Source organism: Arachis ipaensis, chromosome B03, assembly GCF_000816755.2.
Source record: "Arachis ipaensis cultivar K30076 chromosome B03, Araip1.1, whole genome shotgun sequence".
NCBI classification, from domain to species: Eukaryota; Viridiplantae; Streptophyta; class Magnoliopsida; order Fabales; family Fabaceae; genus Arachis; species Arachis ipaensis.
The window spans coordinates 10,512,760-10,523,776 of NC_029787.2; the positions used below are offsets into that span (position 1 = coordinate 10,512,760).

The window sequence follows — 11,017 nt, forward strand, 5'->3', positions numbered from 1 at the left end:
AACCCTAGCCACGGCAGTGGCGGTATACGTGAAAGAGAAACCACTCTCGCCGCAGAAATTAACGGCGGCGGCAGACGCCGAGATTAAAGGCAAATCAGAACGCATGGATAAGCATTAATACATTATGGTAACAAAATGTATATTTAATTATTCTGTGAGAACTAAAACTAAATATATTTTGTTATTTCTATATTTAATAGGCTTTATCAAATATAGAAATAAAATAACATTTTCCTAATTTCTAACTAATTATTCTATAAAAGTGTAGATCATTTTTTAAATAATCTAACCTTGTTTATGTTATTTTTAACTAGAATTAATTTGACTAAAGGATCTTAAATTAATTAAAATATCCTTCTCCCTCCCTCTTTTATTATAAAAACTCTCACATCCCTTCCCTTGAACTCCACACCGTAACACTCAACTCACAAACACACACACACATACACACACTACTTGAATTGAAAGTTTCAAACACACGTAACACACAATTCACAAACACACACACAGTACTTGAATTAAAACTCTTTCAAACACACAATGGAGTTCCTTTCTCTTAACGTAGAGAACCAGTCCGCACTACTATCGAAACCGAGTCTTTTACGTCAGATCATTGTTGTGGCGTCTATCGCCGTAGGTGTTCAGTTTGGATGGGCATTACAGCTATCCTTGTTGACACCCTACGTCCACCTCCTTGGTATCCCACACGCTTCCGCAGCTTACATCTTATTTTGCGGACCAATAAGTGGGATGCTCGTGCAGCCCAAAGTAGGCTACTAAAGTGACCGCTGCACGTCGCGGTTTGGACGACGGCAGCCTTTCATTGCTGTCGGTGCCTTAGCGGTCGCCATTGTGGTGCTACTTATAGGCTACGCTGCTGACATGGGACAGATGTTTGGTGACTCGCTCGAGAAGAAGGCCCGCCCGCGCGCCATAGCCATCTTCATGGCCGGGTTCTGGATCCTCGACGTTGCGAACAACATGCTTCAAGCTCCATGTCGGGCACTCCTCGCCAACCTCGCCGCTGGTGACCAACGGAAAATGCGGACGGCCAACGCTGGCTTCTCATTCTTCGTGGGGTGGGAAACGTCCTAGGATACGCCGCCGGTTCCTACAGCGGTCTCCATCACATCTTCCCGTTCACAAGAACGAAATCGGGCGATGTATACTGCGCCCACCTGAAAAGCTGCTTCTTCCTTTTAATCACGCTGTTGCTAACCCTGGCCACGGCGGTGGCGGTTACGTGAAAGTGAAACCACTCTCGCCGCAGAAATCAACGGCGGCGGCTGACGCCGAGATTAAAGGCAAATCAGAATGCATGGATAAGCATTAATGCATTATAGTAACAAGATGTATATTTAATTATTCTGTGAGAACTAAAACTAAATATATTTTGTTATTTCTATATTTAATAGTCTTTATCAAATATAGAAATAAAATAACATTTTTCTAATTTCTAACTAATTATTCTATAAAAGTGTAGATCATTTTTTAAATAATCTAACCTTGTTTATGTTATTTATAACTCAAATTAATTTGTCTAAATGATCTTAAATTAAATAACATACCCTCTCCCTCCCTCTTCTATTATAAAAACTCTCACACCCCTTCCCCTGAACTCCACACCATAACACACAATTCACAAACACACACACACACTACTTGAATTGAAAGTTTCAAACACACGTCACACACAATTCACAAACACACAATGGAGTTCCTTTCTCTCATCGTAGAGAACCAGTCCGCACTACCACCGAAGCCAAGTCTTCTACGTCAGATCATCGTCGTGGTGTCTATCGCCGTCTGTGTTTAGTTTGGATGGGCTTTACAGCTATCCTTGCTGACACGCTACGTCCACCTCCTTGGTATCCCACACGGTTCCGCAACTTACATCTTATTTTACGGACCAACAAGTGGGATACTCGTGCAGCCCATAGTAGGCTACTATAGTGACCGTAGCACGTCGCGGTTTGGACGACGACGGCCTTTCATTGCTGTCGGTGCCTTAGCGGTCGCCGTTGTGGTGCTACTTATAGGCTAAGCTGCTGACATGGGACACATGTTTGGTGACTCGCTCGAGAAGAAGGCCCGCCCGTGCGCCATTGCCATCTTCGTGGTTGGGTTCTGGATCCTCGACGCTGCGAACAACATGCTTCAAACTCCATGCCAGGCACTCCTTGCGAACCTCGCCACTGGAGACCAATGAAAAATGCGGACAGCCAATGCTGGCTTCTCGTTCTTCGTGGGAGTTGGAAACGTCCTAGAATACGCCGCCGGTTCCTACAGCGGTCTCCATCACATCTTCCCGTTCACAAAAACGAAAGCGGGCGATGTATACTGCGCCCATCTGAAAAGCTGCTTCTTCCTTTCAATCACACTGTTGCTAACCCTAGCCACGGCAGCGGCGGTATACGTGAAAGAGAAACCACTTTCGCCGTAGAAATCAACGGCAGCAGCGAATACCGAGATTAAAGAAAAATCAGAACGCATGGATAAGCATTAATGCATTATGGTAACAAAATATATATTTAATTATTCTGTGAGAACTAAAACTAAATATATTTTGTTATTTCTATATTTAATAGGCTTTATCAAATATAGAAATAAAATAACATTTTCCTAATTTCTAACTAATTATTCTATAAAAGTGTAGATCATTTTTTAAATAATCTAACATTGTTTATGTTATTTATAACTCAAATTAATTTGTCTAAATGATCTTAAATTAAATAACATACCCTTGAAGGGCCAGCTTATCTCTAGTATATATTACATGATCATACTTGTATATATTACATTATCAGGTTTCAAACCATGATCCTGCATCTGTTTTAAGAGACCAAATAGTGTTTTCCTATCTAGTTGCTTCAGTGAACCGTGGATGAGAACAGCATGGCAAACCAAATCTAAATTGATTCCTCTTTGAATCATCTCAGAAGCAGCACTCAACGCCTCCACCAATCTACCTTCCCGGCAATAACCATGTAGAAGTGCGCTATAGCACATCTCGTTTAATTTACGGTCCTGTTTGTGTAGAACATCAACAAAATTTTTAGCATCTGAAACCCTGCCAGCAGAACAAAGGCCACTGATAAGAGGTCTGTAGGTATATGTGTCCGGAACAGGGCCTTTCTGAAGCATCTCATCAAGTAATTCAAACGCCTTGTCAATTTTACCACTCCTACAATACCCTTCAATCATAACATTATATGTTACCTCATTTGGGGTGATTTTCTTTTCCACCATTTCAACAAAAAGTTTGGATGCTTCAGCCATATTATTTGCACTGCAAAACCCAGAAATAAGCGCAGTGAAGGTATACACATTTGGGGCATACAGTTGGAATGCTTTTCGTAGTTGTAGATCTTTGCAATATGTACTAATCAACGGCGTAAAGGTTGTCACAGTAGGCTTCAAACCTTTATTGATCATCCGAGCGAACAAAGACTCGGCGGCACTCAAATGACCAAACATGCATTGGCCATTTATCATGGAGTTGTATGCATATACAGTTTCTGCTATGCCAGCCTCTATCATTCTATCAAACCTTCCCCTTCTGCAAAAGGAATCAATCAGAATAGAATAAGTAATATCGTTGGGATGCAAGTTCACCGGACACATATTATAAAGCGACTCTGATTTATCCAAATCTCCTCGTTTGCACAAAGCTTTGATTAATGCATTACAAGCAAACAAATTTGGCAGAAAACCAAATCTGCTTACCTGAACAACCAAATTATAAGCATCATCAACCTTTCCTTGCTTTCTTAACCCATCTACTAGCCAATTCAATCATTTCATTAAAAAGCTGCAATCCAGCCGAACAAGTATAAGAATCAGGTCCAATATCCACGTTCACCCACTCATCAAACAATTCCAAAACTATTATAAACCTTCTAATTCTCAATAAACCATTCAAAAGCGTCCTCACTACTCACAATTAAAACTGGTCAATAGAGACTCCATATTTTTACACTTCCATTCATGTGTATCTAATAATAGAAAAGAAGAAAAAAAAAAACGATTCATATATCACTATACTGCCATATTTATTTTAATAAATATCTATCTTTGATTTTTTTTAAAAAAAAAATTTACATGCCAATCGCTTAAATTTTTTGAGTGTCTTTTATTTTTTATTTTTAGAAAAATAAACTAGAACACTCTTAAGTCTTGACTCAAGTCTTATCCAATGGAAATCATGAACTGGATGTAATTCCTTATCTTCTTCGGACACTCCAAACCCCTTGCTCCTACACTCACTCACCATGCCACTGCCACATATTCAACAAACCACCGTAAACCAATTACACCATTAACCACCTTTAATGGAAGCTGTTTTATTCGCCGCTAATCCAGCTTCTCACCTCAAACTTCTTCCCACTCTCAAACAACCCTTCTCTTCCACCCACCACCTCCCCTTCCGCCACAAAACCAACCACGTCCACCTCCCTCCTCTCTCCGCACTCCAAAACCAGAGCCAGCCAACTCCCACCGAAGATGAATCCTACGGCGAGGTCAAGAAAATCATCGGAAGCAGAGCCCTCGAAGGTGCCACTGGAATGGAGTACCTCATAGAGTGGAAAGACGGTCATGCCCCTTCCTGGGTCCCCTCTGACTTCATAGCCAAAGACGTCCTCTCCGAATACGAGTCTCCCTGGTGGACCGCAGCTAAGAAAGCCGACCACGACGCACTCCGTCAAATCCTCGACTCCGATGATGGTCGGGACGTCAACGCCGTCGACTCAGACGGCCGCACTGCCCTCCTCTTCGTCGCTGGACTGGGTTCTGAGCCCTGCGTCCGCCTCCTCGCGGAGTCCGGCGCCGATGTCGACCACCGCGACAACGCCGGCGGCCTCACCGCTCTCCACATGGCGGCGGGCTACGTGAGGCCCGGCGTCGCGAAGCTTCTCCTGGACCTCGGTGCGGATCCGGAAGGGGAGGACGATCGAGGGAGAACGGCGCTGGATCTGGCGAGGGAGCTTCTGAAGGCGACGCCGAAAGGGAATCCGATGCAGTTTGGGAGGAGGATTGGGTTGGAAGGGGTGGTTAGGGTTTTGGAAGGCGCGGTTTTCGAGTTCGCGGAGGTGGAGGAGATTATTGAGCGGAGGGGGAAGGGTGAGAATTTGGAGTACCTTGTGCGGTGGAAGGATGGTGGCGCCAACGAGTGGGTGAAGGCGAGGTTTGTGGCGGAGGATCTGGTTAGGGATTACGAAGCTGGCCTTGAGTACGCGGTGGCGGAGGCGGTGCTTGGGAAAAGGGTCGGCGATGAAGGGAGACCGGAGTTTTTAGTTAAGTGGGCTGATATGGATGAGCCCACTTGGGAGCCTGAGGAGAATGTGGATCCTGAACTCGTTAAGGAGTTTGAGTTAAGTAGTAATGGTCAGGCCCAAATTAGTAATGGGCCTATTCCGAGTAATGGGCCTGAAGTGGTGTTTTCGAATCAGGACAGCCTGTGATTGGCATAATTGTTTCGTTTCTAAAATTACATGATCTAATAATGCAAATTTTACTAGTTGCTTTGCTGATTAAATGGTAGTGACCATGTTATTTTTAAAGAAACTACAAACCATATTCATATTTGCTTAAATTTTATCTAGATTTTGACAGGTGTACTAGGCCCTCGATTTTGGTACCCAAGGAGGCAAGGACTAGTATAAGCCTTTGCTTCATAAAGAATTCTGAAAACCATTCACTGTGGGCTAATTTTGTTGACTTGTGAGCCCAATAATCAAACGTTGAGAATGGAAGGAGGGTCCACAACCTCACCCAAAGCCCTATCCTAATGGAAACAATGGGACCACTTTCCATGTTAGTGTCCTTACGAAGAGCGTTCTAGACAACTAATTTAGATTAATTGAATAATTATTTTTTTCGTCTATTTAAATAAATATTAAAATTTATATCATATATTATATATGTAATAATTTATTAATTAATAAAATTTTTATATAAAAATTAAATTTATAATAAAATAGTCTTTAATATGTTAAACTAAAAGATACTATGAAAAAAAAAAAATCTTAGACTCACTACTGCCTGCGCAAATCCGCAAACCAAGACTAAAACCTTCATGTCTTTTAATGCATGAAAATTTGTCACCCAAAACAAAAACGCATGAAATTTGGCCCCACACTCCTTTTTGATCATGCATTCTTAAACTCCACAAAGGTATTTATTTATTAAGAATATTTTCTTTTTAGGGTGAATTAGTGTCCTATCCCACCCATAACCCTTGAAGCCTATATATCAACTCTAATTCTATTTCAATTCAAGTATTCAACCACTCACTCGGAAAGAGAGGACAAAGGAAAAACGTAGCTTAAGAAATAAGTCACTCACACAAAACAAAATAAGTCAGATACACGAGGAAGGTAAAACCTTCGAGTTTAGTGCGCCTATCTCTGCTTCCCACAAATCACCAAAGAATTTGAGTGTTTGGAATTGCGTGATAAACCCCAATCCACCAAAGATTGTACTACTAATATTAAAATACCAAAATTTAAGAATATTTAATATGTACTTAACGAAGAAAATTAATATTTCTTTTGCATAAATGATATGGTTTTTAAATTTGTGACGAGGTATAAAGAATGGACTTGAAAAAGCAAAATAATAAGCCAGAGAATTTTAACAAAGAAGTAAATAAATGATATATTTGCGGAAGCCATCTTTCCAAATAAATTGGCCTACTATACAAGAAATTATCAGATTGAGTAAGAGGAGATATGCTATAAATAAAGCCATAAATATATTCATTGCCAACGCGTTCAAACAAATTTTTCAACGCAACAGCACAAAAAGGGTACACCTTCTATGACGAAAATTCTATTTACATTAAAAAATAAAATCAATTATTATATATTTTTATATAAATAGTTCATTTTAATATAGATCTAACATAATTATTTTTACAAATACATAAATTTTTATTTTTATTAATAAAAGTTTTAAGTGTTAACATATATGAATTAATAAAATTAATTTTGTACAAATAAATAAATAAATGATCGTTTTTATCTATATAAATTCACAGCTTTCTATAAATAAAATTAACATTTAAAAACTTTTGTGATATAAAAAATATATTTTGTGAATATAAACTTAATTTCGTTCAATTGATAATGTAAACCTTTTTCATTGTATTACTAAATTAAAACTTACCAAAATAACTGATATTCTTTAAACTTCTAACAGTCACACATTATTATTACTTATAATTTTCCCAAAACTATTAGATTAAAAAAAATATAGAGAGACAATAAATTTAATANTATATTTTGCATATATAGTAATCTGTTAGCCAGCCGGACAGAGGGATATGGTGAAAAAAATTATATTTGTCTTGTCTTAATTAATTAAGAGGAGAAAGGGCTAATTAAGTTGAATATTTAGTGTAGTAACCTTTGATAATATGTGACCGTTTTGTAAAGTATATTTAAAACAATTAAAAAGCTTCCATTCTCTCTTCATTTTCCACTTCTGTGTATCTCTGCGACTGTGACAGGCTCTGTTCATAACTCATAAAAGCACACGCAAAGCAAAAAACACACACAAAGAAGAAGAAGAAAACAATGGGAGGAGTTAGAATGCACACGAAATCCGACTCCGACGTAAGCATCGACCAATCAACATCGTCGCCACCGCGATCTCCACGCCGTCCACTGTACTACGTCCAAAGCCCATCCAACCATGACGTCATCGAGAAGATGTCGTACGGCTCCTCCCCCGCCGCATCACCGCAGCACCACCACCACTACTATGTCTGCTCCCCCGTCCACCATTCCCGCGAGTCCTCCACCTCTCGTTTCTCCGCCTCTCTCAAGAACCCTAGCCGCCACCCTCACCACCACCACCACACCTCCTCCTCCTTCGCACCCTGGAAGAAGCTCAGCCGCCACGATTCCGAAGCCGCCGGTGACGACGACGACGACGACGACGACGCATATGATGACTCCGGCCGTAACATCCGCCTCTACTTCTGCTTCTTCCTCCTCTTCGTGGTCCTGTTCTCCGCGTTCTCTCTTATCCTTTGGGGTGCCAGCAAGAGTTACAAGCCTCGCGTCACCGTTACGGTAACCAACAAACGAAACCTTCATTTTCTCCGAGTTGACTCGGTGGTTTCATCCGAGTTGTGACTCGCTGTTTTTACATTTTGTGTAAAATTCTTGTGTACGAGTGATTCATGATTCATGCATTGAGGTTACCACTTACTTTCAGTAAAGTTTTCAGCTGGTGAGAGACATTATGGAGTGTGTAATTACCGAATTGACCTTCCCTCTGGCCCTGCATTCCTTTTTAACTTTGATTTAATGTAGTTCCGTTGTTGTTGGGGTTTGAATAATGCAAATCATGAGTTTCTGAATTGAATAATAATATTTGTGGGGCCTAAATGCGATCATTGTTTGTGTGTTCCCTTGTGCTAGTGCTTAGTTATTTGGAGTTTGGATAAGAATATTTATTAATAAAGAAAATGCAGAACATGGTGTTCTGGAATCTGAATGTACAATCTGGGAACGACGGAACGGGGGTGCCAACGGATATGCTGTCATTGAACTCAACGGTGAGGATCTCATACAGAAACCCTGCCACCTTTTTCGGCGTCCACGTCACCTCCACCCCTCTTCAGCTCAACTATTATCAACTCAAACTAGCCTCCGGCCAGGTATCATATATTAATATTTATTATTATTATTATTATTATAATTTCTTGATTGACTTTAGAGTATAGAGATTGGAAGGGGCCGTTTGGGAGGGGCATGGGGCATGGGGCAATAGAGAGCAGAGGAGTGTATTGGGGAACACAGACATACTGAAGAAGGGTTCTGTTTGATTGGTTCTCTTTTGTTGGCTTTTTTGTTTACTGAATAAAAACTAAAAAGCCTGCTTTTCCTTCTCCTTCTTCTGGATTCATCCTTTAACCTAGTTGTGGGGGACCTACTTGTCATTGGTTATGTTTTGCTTGGAAAAAAATTGATTCCTTTCTCTTCATCAAATCCTACACGCACCTTTCTCTCTCTTTCACGTGGGTTTCACGCCCATTTTAATAGGAATTAGGATACACCACTATTAATTTGATTACACTACACTAGGCCATAAAGACAGGCCCCATTCCAATTACCCACAGACATTCCTACTCTTATTATTATTAAACTCCTCTAAAGTGCAAATTAATAAAGAAATAGAGAGGAAGGAAATAGAAAGAAAAGAAAGAGAAGAAAAGGAAAGAAATTAAGTGAATTTTTATTTTTTTTAGATGTATTTGGATGGAAGGAAAATAAGAAAGAAAGAAATGTTATAAAAAGATAATTTTATTTTTATATTATAAAATATATTAAAAAAGTAAAAGGGTAATATTGGAAGTAGAAAAAGAAAAATTAGTTTTCTTTCTATTTTTTTTCTAATATTAGAGAGAAAAAAATTGATGGATTCCACCAGATTTTTTCCATCCATTTTTCTTTCTCTTTAATTTTTTTCAACCAAATAATGAAAAATAATCATTTTTTCTTGCCATTTTCTTTCTTCCTTTTTCTTTCCTTCCATTTTACCTTCAATCAAACATAACCTAAATGAAGATAATAGAACTCACGTGATAGTATTTATAAATTTAATATTGGTTAATTTCTTATTTTATTCAGTTATAATTTTTTTATTTTAAAAGCTCTTTATTATTGTTATTATTATTAGAGTTTAATTTTGATACGAGTCACATTTGTTTGTCGGATGATTACATCTGATTTTCTGATGATCATTCACTCATTCAATCTAAAAGATAGTTATTTTACTAACATGACAATATGTAATTGGATGTATGAATAATAAAATTATTTTATAATATCAAAATTAAATTATTAATGTTATTATTATTATTTCTCTTCAGTGTTAACTATAAGGGTCTTCAACTTCTTCACATTCCCATTTCTGGATTACAATATCATGGTGTTATTGGATTTGGATTTGAGTTCCAATGTAAAGTGCCATAACTCAGATTAAGTAATTTTCTCCACTCTTGTTGAGATAGTGTTAAAGTATCTAAAATAAACTACTTTATATGAGATTATATTGAAGTATCTACACTTATTAGTTTGTTGCTTTAGCCCTCTCTATGGAAGGACATCATGCACTTCTATAGTTAACTATTTTGAATCAACTAATCTGTCTAACATTGTCTTCATCCATATCCTTTGATTTTGTTAATACAACAAAGAATACATGATCAATTGCTGTTACCTATGAAAATGACTCTTGCCAATGGAATGATATAACAGATGCAGAAGTTCTATCAGCACAGGAAGAGTCAGAGGAAGCAAGTGGTAGTGGTGTTAGGCCACCAGATTCCACTCTACGGCGGGGTGTCGGTTCTCGGTGACACGAAACAGCACATGGAGAGTGTTGCATTGCCATTAAACCTCACATTTGTGGTGAGATCAAGGGCTTATATCCTCGGAAGATTGGTCAAGTCCAAATTCTACACAAGAATCCGATGTCCGGTCACCTTGCATGGTAACAAACTTGGAAAACCTCTTCACTTGATCCATTCATGTCTCTACGATTGATTTAATTCTCTTCTCCTTGGGCGTCTCTCTCGCGTGTAAAGATATCGATCTTTATTTTTTTTTGTTACCCATTGACTCTGTTACTAGAACTTGTCGTGCCAATTTTAGTGTAAATCGTGTGTTCAATTGGATGTTGTTTGTTTCTAAAAATGCAGTCCATGTTTATAATGTTGACGAATTATTGACAGAAACTGATAAATGTGTGTTAAATTCTTAATAGAATAGAGATGAAGACCAGGATGATAGAACTCAGCAGCAGAAAGCCAGAAACAATATAAATATCTACACAAAAATAATATGGAACTACTCTCAACACAATACGAAAGCAACTATCAATAATAAGTAAATATATTAAGTAAAGCAATAATAAGAACATACTAAGATCTGTTAAAAAAATTCTTTTAATATAAGAGATAAAAATAATCAGTTGTCCAGACAAAAAGGAAGTTTCACTAGCC

At 38.6% G+C, this 11,017-nt stretch overlaps 3 protein-coding genes and 1 pseudogene across 3 annotated transcripts; 3 read left to right on the top strand and 1 right to left on the bottom strand.

The window, feature by feature from the left end:
- LOC107632488 lies at nt 541-1,294 on the top strand (annotated as a pseudogene).
- On the bottom strand, nt 2,727-3,982 carry LOC110269945 (putative pentatricopeptide repeat-containing protein At5g59900). Its single transcript, XM_021118118.1, has 2 exons — nt 3,727-3,982; nt 2,727-3,559 (listed from the first exon to the last, which is right to left on the bottom strand). Exons 1-2 carry the CDS (start codon nt 3,750-3,752, stop codon nt 2,773-2,775), a joined length of 813 nt encoding a protein of 270 aa, XP_020973777.1. The 5' UTR covers nt 3,753-3,982; the 3' UTR covers nt 2,727-2,772.
- On the top strand, nt 4,228-5,536 carry LOC107629587 (signal recognition particle 43 kDa protein, chloroplastic). Its single transcript, XM_016332402.2, has one exon. It carries the CDS (start codon nt 4,332-4,334, stop codon nt 5,460-5,462), a length of 1,131 nt encoding a protein of 376 aa, XP_016187888.1. The 5' UTR covers nt 4,228-4,331; the 3' UTR covers nt 5,463-5,536.
- On the top strand, nt 7,413-10,713 carry LOC107634172. Its single transcript, XM_016337746.2, has 3 exons — nt 7,413-8,078; nt 8,483-8,668; nt 10,272-10,713. Exons 1-3 carry the CDS (start codon nt 7,578-7,580, stop codon nt 10,557-10,559), a joined length of 975 nt encoding a protein of 324 aa, XP_016193232.1. The 5' UTR covers nt 7,413-7,577; the 3' UTR covers nt 10,560-10,713.